An 18340-nucleotide genomic window follows, 5' to 3' on the forward strand; every position below is an offset into this window, starting at 1 on the left:
ATGGCCAAGGGTGATAGGGATACTGCCAAACCAGAGCCATTCTTTTTAGGAACTGTTCCAGACTGAGGTGTCATTAGAGGAGGTTTCAGAATAAATTGGTAAAAGCAACAAGTCACTGGGACAAGATGGCATTTATGCAAGAGTTCTGAAAGAACTCAAATGTGAAATTGCAGAACTCTAATCTGTGGTTTGTAACCTGTCCTTCAAATTATCTTCTGTACCTTATGACTGAAAGATAGCTAATGAGATGCCAATATTTAAAAAGAGCTCTGGAGGTGATCCTGGCACCTCTACACCAGTAAGACTAATGGCCGTACTGGGTAAATTAGCTGAAACAAAAGCAAAGAAGAGATTTGTTGACCTGTAGATTAACATAATTTGTTGGGGAAAAATCAACATGGTTTCTGTGAAGAGAAATCATGCCTAACTAAGCTGCTAGAGTTGTCCAAGGGGGTCAACAAGCATGTGGACAGAAGGGATCCAGCGGATATAATGTAGTTAGATTTCCAAAAAAGCCTTTAACAAGGTCCCTCACCAAAGGATCTTAAGAAAGTTGTCATAAGATAAGAGGGAAGGTCTTCTTGTGAATTGATAACTGGTTAAAAGACAAGAAACCAAGGTTCAGTTTTCAAAATGGAGAGGGGTAACTAGTGGTGTCCCCTTTTTTTCTGTGAACAGCTGTGTTTTTAAATAAACGTGGCTGTGTCTGAAATAGGTGGAATTTTATTTATCGAACTTTACTGTTGAAAAGGAGTGTTAGGATTACTTTAATTACATATCATGAAACAGCTGATGATCTGGTCATTACATTCTTTAAAATGAGATTAATAGCTCCTATTTGTTTCATAAACTTCATAAATGCAGTTTGATGCATCAAATTAAGTCTCATAAAATTAAAGAATTGAAGTTAAACAAGATTTTAGGGACAATTATGTTATTAATCTAATCATTTATATTTGTATTGATTGAGTGTAAATTCCCAGCTTTCTTTTCTTTATTTTTAAAAAGCCCAATACTGTTGAAATCTTGTAGTCTAATCCTTCAAAGATTTCTATACGCCTATTCTAGGACTATTCACAGTGTGTAAACCACCAGAACATGTTTTTTTCAAATGTACCCAGGGAGGCTCTTTTGGATTTGATTTTTAACAAATAGGGAGGGTTGAGACTTTGAAAGTGGAAGGCAGCTTGAGTGAATGTAATCATGCAGTGATAGAATTCATGATCCTAAGGAACAGTAGGAGGGAGAAGAATAAAATAAAGACAACGGATTTTAAGAAGGCAGACTTTAGCAAGCTCAGGGAGCTGGCAGGTAAGGTCCCATGGGAAGGAAGTCTAAGGGTGAATCTGTAGTTACCAGATGATCGACTGTGCCACGGTCAATCTTCTGGAGTTTGATTTTGCCTTATGCATTGAGATGTGGCAAAATTGATCTTTCTGGGCTCAGCTGTTGACCCTATTACTTCATGCTGTCGCATGGAGTAAAGGATGTTGGCGCAAGCCTGAAGAGCCCTGGGCTACACTATGGCAGAAAGTTGATTCTGATACGTCAGTTCTAGCTATGCTAATAGTGTAGCTAGAATTGTGTATCTGATACCAACTTTGTTCCTAGTGTAGATCTAGCCTAAGATGGAAAAATTAGTTGAAGATGGCAGTTTTTCAAAGAGACCTTATTAAGGGGGTAAAAGCAAACTATTCCACTGTGTAGAAAAGACAGGAAATATGCAAAGAGACCACCTTGGATTAACCATGAGATCTTGAATGATCTAAAATTCAAAAGGGAATCCTACAAAAAGTGGAAACTAGGTCAAATCATGAGGGATAAGTACAAAAAACTAGTACAAGTGTTTAGGGACAAAATTAGAAAGATGAAGGCACAAAACAAGATCAAACAAGCTTAAGAAGTAAAGGGTAACAAGAAAACATTCTACTAATATATTAGAAACAAGATTGAAGACCATGGTGTAATGGTGCTACCTTGTCCTTGACGAAGAGAAACTGATAACAGAAAATGGGGGAAATGGCAGAGGTGCCAAATTACTACTTTGTATCGGTTTTCACCTAGGAGGTTGGTGGCTGTTGTATGCCTAACATAGTGAATGCTGGAGAAAAGGAGGTAGGTTCAAAATTAAAAGGAAAAGAACAAGTTAAAATTAATTAGGAGAAGTAGTTGTCTTCAGGTCACCAGTGCCTGCTTAAATGCATGCTAGAAATCTGACAATTAGCTATCATCTTTGAAAAGTCGTGGAAGGCAGGAGATTCCAGAAGACTTGAAACAGGCAAATATAGTTACCATCTATAAAAAGGGTGAGGAAACTACAGACCAATCAACTTAGCTTCTGTGCCAGAAACGATAACGGAGCAAATAATTAAGGAATCCTTTTGCAAACATCTGGAAGATAATAAGATGATAATTAATAGTCACAGTGGAGTTGCAAAGAACCTATAATGTCAAGTCAAGCTGATAGCTTTGACAGGATAACAAGTTTTGTGAATGGGGAGAAGCAGTAGATGTGGTCTATCTAGATTTTGATAAAACATTTGATTCAGTCACACATGACCTTCCTGTAACTAAACTAGGAAGATACACTGTAGATGGGGCTACTATGAGATGGGTGTATAACTGGTTGTACAACTATTCCAAGACACTTATCAATGGTTTACAGTCATGCTGGTATAGGATAAAAAGTAGGGTAATAGAGGGATCAGTTTATTGGGACTGGTTCTGTTCAATCTCGTCATCAATGGTTTCAATAATAGTACTGAGAGTTCACTTAAAAATTTTACATGTGTTACCAAGGTGGGAGAGATTCTAAGTGCTTTGGAGGATAGGGTTATAATTCAAAGTTATCTCGACAAACTGAAGAAATTATTTGAGGTAAATAGGCTGAAATTCAATAAGGAGAAATTCAAACTACATCACTTATGAAGGAACAATCAGTTTCGTACATACAAAATGGGAAATGACTGTCTAGGAAAGAGAACTGCAACAGGGGAATAAGTATTCATAGTGGATCACAAGCAAAATATGAGGCAACAGTGTGTCACTGTTGGCAAATCAAACAAAACAAATCATCATAATTATTCTACTCTGCTAATTAGGTCTCAACTGGATTACTGTGTCTGGATCTGGGCATGACATGTCAGGAAAAATTGGAGAAGGTCCAGAGAAGAGCAACAAAAATGATTAAAGGTCTAAAAAACATGACCTATGAGGGAAGACTGAAAGAAATGGCTACATTTAATTTGGAAAAGAGAAGACCGAAAGGGGACAAGATAGCAGTTTTCAAGTACCTAAAAGGGTGTTAGAAGGAAGATGGATAATTTTTTCCCTTGACCTCTGATAATAGGGCTAAAAGCAATGGACTTAAATAGCAGCAAGGGAGGTTTAGGATGGACATTATGAAAAAACTTTCTATCAGGGTGATTAAGCACTGGAAAAAAAATTGCCCATGGAGGTTGTGGAATCTTCATCATGGGATATTTTTAATAACAATGGTATAGGCAAATGTCTATCAGGGATGGTCTAGATGGTGCTTGTGCCTACTATGAGTGCTGGGGACTAGACTTGATGACCCAGTGGGCTGATCAGTTCCCTCAGTCCACAAGCTGAGGGGAGCTGGGAACCAAGCAGCAGCCTGATTCCCATCTCCACCCCTCTGACTTGTGTAAAAATTTGAGTTATGTGGGGGCTGCGGGAACACAAGCCCTGATGTAACTCGAGGGTTTACTGCAGTTGGCATTGTCCATAAAAATAGTCACTGAATAATAAAAATGCTGTTTCAATAGATGAATAAATCATATAGTTGGCATGTAAAAAAACTTCTTTCATGTGATATATCTGGAAAGGGAAACTCTGTAATTTGGTGGGATTTTTTTAACTAGTAGTAGAATGTGCAGCAGTAACTGAGGTTGCGTTAATGAATACAAGATTGGTTGGTTTCAGTGTCCTTTGTCTGCCTTGTCTGTTTGTATTTTAACCTATTGAATCAGCATCTCTTTCTTACTGTGTGTTTGTAACAAGCCTACTACAACAGGACCTGATCTTAAGGAATCTATTCAGTACCATAAAGCAGAGAATAGTAAATAATACAGAGGACTTGTATTATGCATACTGTGTAGTCTGGTAATGTTTGAAAGAAATGTTTCAGTAAAATATTTGAAAAATAATCTTTGTTATAAGTGGAGCTACTGTATTTTTATTCTTGCTCTAGGGTAAAAATATGCACTCAAGCCTGCAAGATATGGAGTCTCAGATGAAAGAGCTCATCTATACAGAGTCAGACCTCTTTGTAACCCCTATTATTGACAATCCAAAGGTATGTCAAAGTAAAGTACTAAATAATAGATTCAGGAACTTGCTGTGCTACTTAATGCACAGGTAAATCTTTAAAGATGGCGACTCTTTTCCTTTCATTGTTTTCATTGTAAACAGCTCCACCTAGTAAGCTGCTAAGCTTTCTGACAAGTTTTTTCCAGTTGTGTATGGCGGAATTATACTGTCAGTATGGCAAGTTAATTTGTTTGGGGATCAAATATTAATTTAAAGGGTTTTCTGCAATTAAAATAAGGTACTAAATGTTGCGTTCAGTGTCTTTGCAGCTCTACCTTTTGATATCTAGCATTCACTTATTAAACCCCAATAACACAGAGTACACTATAGATATTTATAGATATGCTTATTAAATGAAACTTTGTAGATTTAGGTTTCTTCTGACTGCACTAGTCGTTTTATATTAGGATTTAGATTTTTCACATGTAGCTTCTGTTGCAGGATATAGTAGTAGGGTGCAGAAAAATTCTTCATCATCATCATCATCAATAACCGTAGGCTTAGCACCCGTTGGTGTCTGATGCCTCTCTCACTGTTCCCTTCCATCTTTCTCTATCCAGTGCAGAGTGGCTTAGTTTCTGTAGACTAGCTCCGCACCAATCTACTACATCATCTATCCATTCTCTGTGGGGTCTGCCTCTCCTATTCGAACCATCCGTTATGCCGACTACCAGGGTCTTGGTTTTTCGTTCATCGTTAATTCTGCAAAGATGTCCAAATAGTTGTAGCTTCCGTTTTATAACCTTCTGCAGCCGGTTCTCTTTCAGCTGTATCTTCCTATATAATTCCTCATTGGTGATCTTCTGCATCCATCCTGTTCTCAGAATCTTTCTGTAACAGCTGCTTTTGAACGCCAATATTCTTCTTTTTGCATCTTTCGTTATCAGCCACGTCTCACATCCGTACTACATGCTGCTGAATACACACATTTTCAAGATGCCCAGCTTCATTCTTAAGCTAATTGCTTTGCTTTTCCAGATCTTATCCATTGCCTTCCAACTTTCTCTTTCTTTCTCTATTCTAGTCGCTATTTCCTTCTTACAGTCTAGATCATACGTTATGTTGCTCCCCAGATATTGGTAGAGTTTAAATGTAATTAATTTTTCTAAAAATAGGTGAATTTAATGTTTCTGAAAATGAGAGACTAACATTGTAGGCAACATTGGACATATTTTCACAATTGTCTGCTATGGCACCTAAAACATAATCTGGAAACATCTAGTAAAGAACGTCTTCTGTAGGGACTATCACTTTGTTTAAATGGTGTGATGGGCTCCATTTTTTTTAAGGTAATTTAAACAACTTTAATAAATTGCAGATGATTGGACTAAATATTTTGTACTGCAGACAACTGTCATTCTAACTTTGGAAAGACTATATTGCCTGTCTCTGTACTTTTTATAAAGATCTCTGGTTTAAATTGAAAAATAAAACCAAATCCCTTCGTTTTTAATTTATTTTTATTTTGTTCCACTATCTAAGTTCCCCTATAATCACATTCTTATAATAATCTAAATAGTTGGCTTCTAATGATATTTCTTTTAAAAGATTTTTTTTAAATTATTTAAAATTACACTTACTTTGACTGGTGTGTCCATTTATTTTCATTTAGTTTTTGTAAAACTGTTGATTGTGCGTTTCATCCACAAATTCACTGGTGAGGGAAATTAGTAGGATCTTTCCAGCAAAGATCACTTTTAAAACATGAGTCTATTTGACTTGCTTTAAACTCAAGTGAAGGTCAGCCCAAAGTGTTCTGCCATATACCATGATAGGCCCAGGAGAAGGTAATATTTAATGATTGTTCAAGTAGGCTTTTGTTCTGTTTTTTAATGATAGAGGTTGACATTTTGTGAAGTCTGAGACATTTTCCAATTTTTTCCCCCGTATCTTTGACTCCGTTATATGTTGGAGAGCAGTTTGGCAGGTAAAACTCAGTTTCAGGTAAAACAACAGGGAATAAAAGAACATAATATTTGAGCAAAGTTTTCTGCCCTCTCTCGTAGTTAATCAAGCCTAATGATAACTATGGATGTTAAATATCTCTTCTTCTTCGAGTGGTCCCCGTGGGTGCTCCACAATAGGTGTCGGGCTCGCCCGGCGCCGCAGGTCAGAAATCTTCCAGCAGTTTCTTCTGGATCGCGCATGCGCCGGCGGGCGCTGCCCCCCTGCGCACCCCCGGCTGCGTGCACGATCCGGTCCCTGCCAGTTCCTTCTCAACCGCCATCGGCTGCAGACGGAATCCACTCAGGCTAAGGCCAGAGTCAGATTACTTAGTGGTTTTTTTCCACGTGTAAATTGTTGTTTTCGGTTATTAAACAAAAAAAAAAAAAAAAAAAAAAGGAGAGAAAGCAAAGACAAAGAGAATATCATCAAAAAAAAAAAAAAAAGGAAAAAGAGAGGAGCGGAGAAGAGAAGAGCGGATGTGAAGGCCATTTAGGCTGCCCGCTGCCGCAGGCTGGTGATCTCTATTTGGGGTGGAAAGGCACGGATTAAGTGCTAAGTACCCTATTAACAATAAAGGACTCACCGCAATGACCTCTTCAGGTTTTACAAAGCGGGAGTCAGGCCGTGAAGCTACGCCGGCCTCCATGGGGCATAGCGAAGGCATCCGATGCCTGGGGGAATTCCAGGCTACCTTGCCAGAGAAGCCTCACCCGGAACGGCCCGCTGGGTTGCATAAGAGGAGGGCAGTTTTTTCTCTGACCCCCTCAGTGCAGAAACGGAGGAAACTCTCCCTGGCTTGATCCTTGCCATGCATTTGCAGCGAGCAGGATGAGTGGAGCACACAGCCACCAGCCGCATACTCAGGCAAGCGGCAGCGCGGCAGCGCACGTGACAGAGGCTGAGTCTCCGGTTATACAACAGCCGGCACGCGCGGCGCCTAGAGTGTCAGCCAGGCAAGCGCCAGAACCGGCAGCACCGCCACAGGCAGCACAGACCCCCGCAGCACCAGCGGTGCAGGGACGCCAGGCATGGAGCCTGCAGGCACCGGAGGGGGATACCCGCGCGGCATCGCAGCTGACAGTGCCGAGTGCAGCGCTGACAGCGGGGCCGAGATCCCCAGCACGGGAGGGGGCAGTGCCTGCCCCGCAGGGGAGGGGCAAGGCAACATCAAAAACCCGGCACCGCAGTCCATCTCTGGACAGGGCTGCACTGCTTTTAGCACCAAGCCCTCCCCCTGTGATACACATGCCGCACCGAAGGCCTGTGTCTCCACCGGCCCATCTGGAAAAAAGAAACAAAAAAAACCACCTCCTCCGTTCCTCCAACCAATGTCACCATGGCTTGGGCCACCTTCACCATTTCTGGGATTGGATCCCCTGGCGTACTATCACAAGCCAGTTTCACATCTATCTGTGTTGTCGCGGAGGTCTCGCTCTCGCAGACATCGGGGGTACACACGCCGTGAGTGGTCCAGGTCTCCATCCCCGGACCCTTGCCCATACTGCCGTGGTCGTCCTTATCATGCTGGACACAGACAAACCACAGGTCTACACCCAGGGGCAGGTCTCCCCCCAGCCGCTCAATCCCCCCGTGGGCACTCCCGATTGGGGATGGAAATACAGTTGTCTCAAGGGGAGTTAATTTTAGAACCCTGAGACTTTCCTTCACAATCCTCCATCGACCGCAGGAACCCGAGGGTTCGAGGGAGGTTTACCTTAGTGGTTCCTCCTCATCCTCCCCAGATGAGGCCGTGGCCCCCGGGGATGTCTCTCCCCCGGATGACCTTAAACAGTTTTCAGGAGCTGTTTAAAAGGGTGGCTTTCACGCAAGACATTCAAACGGCAGAGGTGCAGGAGAAACATCACAAAGTTCTGAAAAATTTGAGACCTCCGGCTTGATCCAAAATTGCTATTCCACTGGACAAAGCCATTCTGGAGTCAGCCACTACTATATGGCAGACTCCGGCCTCTGTTCCGCCTACGAACAAGAGAGCGGATAAGAAATACTTTGTCCTGGCAAAGGGCATGGAGTTCCTCTTCAGTCACCCACAACCAAATTCTTTGGTGGTTGGGTCGTCCCAGCAGAGGTCAAAGGCTTCTCAGTACAAATCGGGGGATCAGACAAAGATGCTAAGAAGCTAGAGCTGTTTGGCAGGAAGGTATATTCCTCTCCTATCCGGCTATTGAGAATGGCAAATTATGGGCACACCTAGCAAACCATAATTTTGATAATTACTCGGGGCTTACTCCCCTCATGGATCCACTTCCGGAAGATAAAAAGCCGGTGTTAAAGGCGATTGTTCAAGAGGGCTATGCAGCATCGCGGACCGGAGTCCAGATTGCCCTGGATGTGGCGGACACGGTGGCACGTTCAACGGCTACAGCAGTGGTCATGCGTAGAGAATCCTGGCCCCAGACATCGGATATCTCGAGGGAACTACAGGCAAAGATCGTGGACCTTCCCTTTGATACACAAAAGTTGTTTGAAGACTCAACCGACTCGGTCCCTCACTCCAGTAAGGACTCAAGAGCTACACTTAGAATCTCAGGCATTTATACTCCCCCATACAGGAGGGAAAAATTTTATCCTCAGCAAAGACGCTACGCTTACAACCACAGCGTGCTCAATATCAACGGGGCTACGGCCAAGGGTGCTATCAATAGCAGCAACAGCACAGAACTCCTAGGCGACGTTCTCAACAAAGCTGTACGCCCTCGGGTCAGGCCCAAAGGCAACAAGTTTGATGGGTATGTCGAGGGCTGCACTATCAATACCCTCGCTCAATGCCACTCCCATCTCATGTTCCATCATCGCCTCAGACCGTTCCACTCCCAATGGCAAAAGATTCACCACAGACATATGGGTGCTGGAGACCGTAGCCACGGGTTACGTGATCCCCTCCCAGTCGCTTCCACCAACGAAGCCTCCCACCAGGCCTCACCTCAGGGATGCTGCCACGAGGCGAGGCTCAAGCAGAAGGTCACTCACCTTGTGTTCATAAGGGCGGTGGAAAGAGTGCCGGAATAATGCCAGGGGAAGGTTTTTATTCACGCTGCTTCCTACCAGGGAAGAAAACAGGAGGCTGGAGGCCCATCTTAGGTCTTCGGGGCCTCAACCGTTGCTTGTGCAAGCAACGGTTTCGGATGATCACAGTTGCCTTGATACTCACGGCACTGGACGATGGAGACTGGGTTGCAGCACTCGACTTACGAGATGCTTACTTTCATATAGCAATCCACCCGGGACACAGACGCTTCCTCCGCTTCACGGTCAGCCAGGAGCGCTTCCAGCACAGGGTTCTTCTGTTCGGCCTCTCCTCGGCCCCCAGAGTCTTTACCAAAACCCTGGCAGTGGTGTCAGCCTACCTACACAGACAGGGGGTGTTTATTTTTCCCATATCTGGGCGACTGCCTGCTAAAAGGGACCTCGAAGGCAGAGGTCTCACGCATGATACATGTCACAGCGGACACATTTCTTTGCTGGGCCTAGTTATCAACCTCACAAAGTCAAAGTCCGAACCCACACAACATACAGAGGTCATAGGGGCATGCATAAACTCTGTCACAGCAAGGGTGTACCTACCCAACGCCCGCTTCCGCGCAATCAGTTCGCTGGTGCAAGTCATTACATACAGCCCCACGGTGCCGGTCTTAACGTGCCTACGGCTGCTGGGCCACATGGTGGCAGCAACGTTTGTGGTACGGAATGCCAGGTTGAACATGTCAAGCCGGTAGCATTGGCTGGCGAACGTTTACAAACCGGCATCCCACACTGTCCACAGGGTGGTGTCGCCCACAACAGAGGTGCGCAGATCCCTGGCGTGGTGGGAAAACCCCGAGAATCTGCTAGTGGGGGTGCCTTTTCACCAACCACAAATTTCTATTTTTCTTACTACCGACGCCTCCCACATGGGATGGGAAGCGCACATCGGCGACAAGGTAACGCAAGGGCTATGGTCCCCTGCGGAACAGACACTGCACATATCCATACTGGAGGTCATAGCAGCGTTCAACGCCTGCAAATGTTTTCGAGATTACCTACATGGCAAAGTAGTCGGGATTCAATACCGACAATACCTCCATTATGTTTCTACATCAATCGACAAGGAGGAGCCCGATCCCGTGCCCTATGTGCGGAAGCACTTCCGATTATGGAATCGGTGCATTGCCAATAACATAACGTTGAAAGCCTCATACTTGCCGGGCACTCACAACGTGAAAGCAGATCAGCTGAGCAGGCACTTCGCAATCGCGTACGAATGGCAGATCCGCTCCGATCTGCTACAGCGCATTCTTCGTACATGGGGGTTTTCCCCAGATCAATTTGTTTGCCACCCAGTATAACAAAAAAAAAAAAAAAAAAAAATGTGTCCCCAGTACTGCTCCAGGGCAGGAGTGGGGCGGGAGTCCCTGGTCATGTTTTCATGGAAGGGCTCCCTACTTTACGCGTCTCCCCTGCAGCGCTTATCCGCAAGGTCTTGCAGAAAGCCAGAAGGGAGAGAGCTCGCATGATACTCATAGTCCCACTTGGAATCGGCAGCAATGGTTTCCCTTGCTTCTGCACATGTCGGACCGCCCACCGCTCCCTCTACCGGCAGCGCTGGGCTTACTCACGCGGGCTCAAGGGTCCATAGTGCACCCGCACCCTCAGGGTCTGCACCTACAAGCATGGCTAATCCATGGCTCAGCTCCTTAAAGAGCACATGTACATAGGGAGCACAACAAGTCCTCTAATGTAGCTGAAGGACCTCCACCAGGAGGACTTACAAGCAGAAATGGACTCGATTCACAGCCTGGTGTTCCGCCAAGCAGTTAGCTCCCCTTTATGTTCCTATACCTGTAATACTAGAATACTTAGTGGACCTCAAGAGAGGCGGGCTTTCTCTATCCTCGCTAAAGGTCCACCTCGCCGCTATATCAGCCTTTCGTCATACAGAGGAAGGGCCCACGGTATTCGCCCATCCTATCGTTACCAGGTTCTTGAAGGGGCTGGTAAACCTGTACCCACCCCCTCGGAAACCGCTTCCACTATCGTGGAATTTGGACTGGTGCTCAGCACGCCATTGGGTCCACCTTTTTGACCCATTAGCCACAGTTCCCATACGTCTCCTTACGATTAAAAACAACCTTCCTCCTTGCAACTACGTCAGCCCGCAGGGTGAGTGAGGTCACGGCAGCGATGGCAACGCCGCACTGCACAGTATTCTCAAAGGAGGTGGTAATCTTAAGGCTGCGCCCAGCCTTTGTTCCCAAAGTCTTTTCCGAGTCCAATCTTAACGAGCCAATAGTTTTACCCTCGTTTTACCCAAAGCCTCACAGCTCTGGCAAGGAGGCACGCCTGCATCTCCTAGATGTGAGGAGGGCATTGGCCTTCTACACAGACAGAACTAAGTCCTTCCGGAAAATGGACAGGCTTCTAGTCTCTCTTGCTCCTGGGTCACAAGGAGAAAGTCTCTCTTCCCGGAGGATCTCAAAGCATATTGTGTCTTGTATAAAAATGTGCTTCGAACTTCGAAAGACTCCTCTGCTGGTCATCCTATGCATCCAAGCATTATGCCCTGCTTCGGGTATTCTAAGAGGATACCCGTCTGTCGACAGCAGTCCTCTCGGGGGTAAGCTGCACATAAACTGATTACCCACCTCCTTACTTGGGTTACTGCTGGGTAGTCACCTATTGTGGAGCACCCACGGGGACCACTCGAAGAAGAAAGAGAAGTTACTCACCTATAGTAACGATGGTTCTTCGAGATGTGTCCCCATGGGTGCTCCACCACCCGCCCATCCTCCCCGCTTCGGATCTCTGTCTAGTGTTTTTCAGGAGCATTTGAGGCGGTTGGTCAAGGAACTGGCAGGGACCAGATCGTGCACGTGGCCTGGGGCGTGCAGGGGGGTGGCGCACGCCGGCGCATGCGCGATCCAGGAGAAACTGCTGGAAGATTTCCGATTTGCGGCGCCGGGCGAGCCCGACACCTATTGTGGAGCACCCACGGGGACACATCTCGAAGAACCATCATTACTACAGGTGACTAACTTCTCTTTCCTGTCTTCAATAAGAACTCTGATTTAGGCCAATATAAATAAGATTGGCTACTGGGGAAATACTTGCTGTTTTTTCTTTTTTCCCTAATGAACTGATTTGGAAAGAGTGAGATTCATCATACCCTGTAATTAGTTTAAATGTGGAGGGTGTATAATTTTTATAAAACTATTTCCCAGCCGAGGTAGCTAACCACCCTAAATTACTCATTACTCTGGGTTGTTCCACTATAGTTCTTCTCTGGTAACAGTGGTCCCAGCTACTATAAACTTGAGGGTGTGTGTGAAGGACATGCACTCTCACTACCCTCAGGCCTGCCCAAGGATCCTAGCTTGAGGACAGAACCCCAAACCACCCTTCCCCCTTAGGCCAGAAATGTGAGATGAAGGGAGCTACAGTGGGAATATCTACCCTAGAAGCATCTGTCTACAGACACTACTGTCAGAAAAGACGATCCGACAAAACTGCTGTCGACAGATCCTGTCTACACATAAAAGCGGATTGATCTTTTGATCTGTTCTGTCAGCAAAACGGCTTTCTGGTGCATCTACACAGCTTTTTTGTCAATAGCTTCTGTTGACAAAACACATTTTAGCTGTGTCTACATGTGCACGCTACTTCGAAGTAGCGGCACTAACTTCGAAATAGCGCCCGTCGCGGCTACACGCGTCGGCCGCTATTTCGAAGTTAACTTCGACGTTAGGCGGTGAGACGTCGAAGTCACTAACCTCATGAGGGGATCGGAATAGCGCCCTACTTCGACGTTCAACGTTGAAGTAGGGACCGTGTAGACGATCCGCGTCCCGCAACGTCGAAATCGCTGGGTCCTCCATGGCGGCCATCAGCTGGGGGGTTGAGAGATGCTCTCTCTCCAGCCCCTGCGGGGCTCTATGGTCACCGTGGGCAGCAGCCCTTAGCCCAGGGCTTCTGGCTGCTTCTGCGGCAGCTGGGGATCCATGCTGCTGGCACAGGGTCTGCAACCAGTTGTCAGCTCTGTGTATCTTGTGTTGTTTAGTGCAACTGTGTCTGGGAGGGGCCCTTTAAGGGAATGGCTTGCTGTTGAGTCCGCCCTGTGACCCTGTCTGCAGCTGTGCCTGGCACCCTTATTTCGATGTGTGCTACTTTGGCGTGTAGACGTACCCTCGCAGCGCCTATTTCGATGTGGTGCCGTGCAACGTCGAAGTTGAACATCGACGTTGCCAGCCCTGGAGGACGTGTAGACGTTATTCATCGAAATAGCCTATTTCGATGTTGCTACATCGAAATAAGCTATTTCAATGTTGGCTTCACGTGTAGACGTAGCCTTTGTGTGTAGACTCTCTGAGTTTTGTCTACAAACCTCTCTAGTGCAGATGTAGCCATGAGGTGCAAGACATTATGTGTTCCATCCTCAAGCAATGTGGAGCTCAGGTCAATGCCCAACCATCCCATGGAATTACAGGCACCTCAGTGATGCTTTTTCTAGCCCAGCAGTCACACTGGAACCTGCCAGACTTAAAACATTTCTAATTTAAACCTTCAGCACCAGAACTCCTGAATACAGGATGCAAGGTGAAAGGCAGTATCACAGTACACCATATTCTATGTAGGCAAATTTCCATCCAGACCCCAAAACCAGCAGTCAGTGTAACCACTGGCATGGAAGGCGATCCAGCATACTAGCTTAAGGGTGGGAAGGACCAGGATGAAATAGGGAGCCTAGAATTGTTACTCATTATGTATTAGACAATAGCAACCTCTACCATCACCCGCTGAGAGGCAGGGGCCAGTCACCTGGAAGTTACCACCATTACTCCTACCGGCAGCAGCCGTGACAGGTTTATGGAGCCAGTTTAGTGATATTCTTTCACTTCTTCCTTGCTCCCAGTCCCCCGCTGCTACACAACTGACAAGGTGAGCAATGTGGGGGTGGAGCAAAATCTACCTCCCGTTTGTAGCACATGCCTTGATATTTAGGTTTTGAAGGTATGGTCAAGTACAGACCCATCAGTCAGGGGTCATTGAAAATTAAACCGGCCCTTGGATATGGAGATGTTAGTAATTCAGTGTGCAAGAATTTGTTTGACATATTTGACCACTAGCTATTATGGACTTTTTTAATGTCAGTTTCTATATGAAGTACTAATGGGTTTTTGAAATATTCAGTGGAGCTCAACCACATTTTATACCAACTTCCTGGAGTTCGTTGTTTTTAAAAAGCCCTCTTTTATTATGGGAGTGGGGTAAAAAATGTAAGACATGAATTTGAGGGTTCCCCACTCCTATCACTTAACATCAGCCCAATGTGGAATGCTTTAAAATATATTGAATTAATTGTTATTATTCGAAGGGCTAAACCCCAAATATTAGGCTAGTTCCATGGATAGATAAATAAAAATATCATGATGATGACTGGGTCATGGGCTGCCAAAGCTAGTCATCAGAGGCAGAGTGCACAGTCATGAGGAAGGAGTTGAGAGTGAGCTGGGTCTTGATACTGGGAAATCAAAAGCTGGAGGAAAAACTGTATATCAGAACCACGAGTCTTGAGCCAAGTCAGGTGAAATTAGGATACCGGGTCATCAGAAGTGGAAGGCAAACTGGAGATCAAGAGCCACCAATCAGATGTGAGTAGTCAAGCCAGGTTGGAAGGCCAGGAGATTAAGCTGGGTGCACAGGAGCAGGCAGGTAACATTCATGGGTACTGGCAAATGCAAGCCACATGGTTCAGAGGAAGTGCTGCCCAGTTGTGTGAACAACTTCCTTTTTCTTTTGCTGACTTAAATAAGCCAGCAGGCCAATCAACTGCTCTGAGATTCTGCCAGCAAGGTATTGGGGCCAGAGCCTCAGACTGTAAGATATTGCCAGTAGGCTGCCAGGTGGAGGTCTGGCTTGTGCCTGCTCCCATGAACCTTGCAGGGCACAGATTCAAGGCCTACAGATCATGACATCCTCTGTTCTCTTAGAGGCCTCCTCTGGGTGATGGGTATTTAGGTTTCCTGGGGATGGCTCTGATAGACGTCCCAAACCAGGCTAGGATCATGAATGTTTTCAGCTGACTCCTGAGTGTGTGACTCAAGGCAGGACCCTCCTAATGAGTCAGGTACGATAGTTTCTCTCACTTGAGTTTACAGTCAAGGAATTTAGCGTATGATATATTTTCTCCTGACTGTGAACTTGTGCTGGTGGACGTAACATTTGGTCTCTGAGTGTTTGTGTTCAGTATATGGTTTTAGAAATGAGATGTAGAATACTGGGTGGACTGTAAGGGTTTGAGGGAGCTGGAATTTAAAGGTGATCAGGTTGATTTGATGCAGAATCTGGAATGAGTCAAGGAACCAACAGGTCATTCCTAGTTTTCAAGACAGTTCTGTCTGTGTAGCTGTGTTCTCTTGAAAGACATACCTTTTGTTCTCTTGAGTAGGTTAAGTCACATAGTCAGCATTTGTCCACGTGTGCTTTGTAGTACTCCTTTGCCTTTTCAAGATGTAACTTCACCTCCTCGTGAATATCATAGATGTGTTGTACTGTATTTGAGGCAAATGGTTTGGGGAAAGCTTGTGGATAAGGTGTGGGATGGTAACTACAGTCATGGTTCATGGCATTGTACAAGAACTCTGTAGAGGGTAAGCGTGAAGACCGGTCTTTCTGATGATGGTTGATTATAGCATCATAGGTATTGTCCAAGGAGATGGTTTATCCATTTTGTTTGTTTGCCAGAGTAGGATAGGCAAAGACAGTAGTGTGTGAACTCATCATAAACTTAGGGCATTCTACCAGAAGCAGACAGTAAACTGGCCTCTGGTTGGAGGTAATGTAATTTTGGGAAGCCAAGAAGAGCTGTTTGATTTTCTCTATGGAGGGAATGAATGAACCATTTCAGAAAAGTGATACACTGCCATCCTGATGACAGCATAACCACTGGGTTCTGGTAGTTCCACCACACAGACCAAGGAAATTGCCTTCCCATTGCCAAAATGTGTATAGAGTGTGGAGGAGACCTTGTGGTCTTCAGCATGGTTCATGGTATGCCCATACCACTCAAGGAAAGCTACAGTCACCTCTATTGTAAGTCAGCAGAATCAACATGATGTTAATCATTTGATTTTTATATTGCGATAAGTATTGGTGCCAGGGTGGAGGTATGGCACAGCTGAAGCGCTGCCATTCTTGCAGGCTCTGGAGGGAACATAGAGGCAGTCCTTTATGAATATTATGCTTTCTTAGATGTCATGTGAATCTCAGTTGATAACCAGCATCTCATTGTGTGGCATTCATGAGACAGGCAGATCAGGTGAATATGAGCAGGTACTAGTAACAAGTTGCATTAAAGAAATTATCAGATTTGAGAATGTGTTCTGCTTTCAAACTGGGACCTGGTGGGTCACTGTCACATATTCAAGGCAAGATTATGTTTCATTTTTGGTTTTTGTGAAGTAGGTCGAGGTAAAATTTAGCTACAAGAATAGGGTACTGGAACTGTCGTCGCATTAAGGTCTGAGCCCTGAATAGGAACTCCTGCTTTTTTTGATCTGTGAACACTTGGAGATGATGATGGGCCCCTTTGAAGTGGTGTTGCTGCCCTTCAATGGTGATTTTAATTGCCAGGACCTCTTGCCCAAGATCTTGCAGTTTTGCTTAGCGTGGTTGAGCTTCCTCCAGTGGGGTACAGTATTTGTCTTTGGGAGAGGACTGCCCTGAATGACATGCTGAAAGTGTCTGCTTCCATAACAAAAGCTTGCATTTTAGCTAACTGAGGCAGTACTGGAGCAGCAGTGAAGGAAAGCTTCACTGCCCAGGTGTGTGCTAGGCCTCAGTTAACCAATAAAATTGAATGTTTTGGAGTATGGCAGTAAGGTACTTGGCTTGCTTTTTGAAAAATTTGACAGAACCTCTGATAGAAGTTTCTGAATCCTGAAAAAACAATGAAACATAGGTCATGCACGTAGTGGGAGCTGTCCAGTTGTGACCATTCTGGACCTACCTGAGCTCAGTGAAAATCATAAGAATGGTTGATATCAATTGGAAAAAGGTTGCCCAATTCAACAGCATCAGGATATGTCCTGCCAGCAGGTGGAAGTCCTAATCTAACACAATTCCTGTCAGCATGCCAATTACTAAGTCTGTCTTGGCTGGATCAGAGGCTTAGATTTAGAGTTACAGCAGAAGCAGAAGATGGTTCATGAAAGCCTGAAACTGTGAGACAGTTCTAGGCAGGGTACTGCAGGTCCCCTGTTCGGGGACAAGCTGCAGTAGGCAGTGTTTGCAGTGTTCTTGGCACAGATCTGCTTTGCAGTTGATGGTTATCCAAGGTCAGCTGCATAACTTGAGCCTGTAATGCTTGTGTAGCCATCAAGTTGGACCAAGTGGGCAAGTCTGATGTTTCTGGTGGCTATGGTTGTATTGCTGGAGCTATCCTTTTTGCTCAGTTTCACAGGTTATAGTGATTTTAACAAGCCATTCTGAGAGGCTTGTGAGCTGCCAAAACCACTAGTCAAAGCTGGAATCCATGGTCACGAAGGAGGGGTCGGGTCAGTTGAGTCAGGACACTGGGATGTCAGAAATTGGAGTCAAACTGGAGATCTGAACTACAAATTGGGAAACAAAGTCAGGTTAAATCAGGATATTGGGGAGTCAGAGGTGGGAGATGAACTGGAGGTCAGGAATTGTCAGTCAGATTCCAGCAGTTCAGTTGAGTCAGAAAGCCAGGAGATCAAGCAGGAGGTATGAACCACAAGGCATGTTAATTCAGAGGGGACTAGAACCCAGTTGTTGTGACAGCTTGCTAATTCTGCTGCTGACTTAAGCAGAGCCAGTGGCCAATTAGATGCTCTGGGGATTTGTCAATTGGATCTCAGGGGTGGCTGGGTTAGGAGTGTCTCTGGTAAGCTGCTAGGTGGAGGGTGGTGGAGTGTTACCGTGAGCACTGTGAGCCTGGGTTTGAGGCCAGTGGGTCACAGAAACTTGAGCTCTGCAGTTATCATGGTAGGAGGGAGCATGTATTGTGTGTATGTGCCAAATACGTCTTTGTCTGTATTTACATGTT

The 18340-nt window shown here is 45.2% G+C and overlaps 1 protein-coding gene across 3 annotated transcripts in view; it reads left to right on the forward strand.

The window, feature by feature from the left end:
• The window catches only part of ULK4 (unc-51 like kinase 4), a 460156-nt gene that overhangs the window by 43479 nt on the left and 398337 nt on the right, over positions 1–18340 (forward strand). For all 3 annotated transcript variants that reach the window (XM_074988237.1, XM_074988236.1, XM_074988238.1), the window contains one exon: positions 4214–4318. In XM_074988237.1, the coding sequence (XP_074844338.1) occupies positions 4214–4318 (105 nt within the window). The remainder of the gene's footprint in view (positions 1–4213; positions 4319–18340) is intronic.

Source organism: Carettochelys insculpta, chromosome 2 (genome assembly GCF_033958435.1).
Source record: "Carettochelys insculpta isolate YL-2023 chromosome 2, ASM3395843v1, whole genome shotgun sequence".
Classification (NCBI taxonomy): domain Eukaryota; kingdom Metazoa; phylum Chordata; order Testudines; family Carettochelyidae; genus Carettochelys; species Carettochelys insculpta.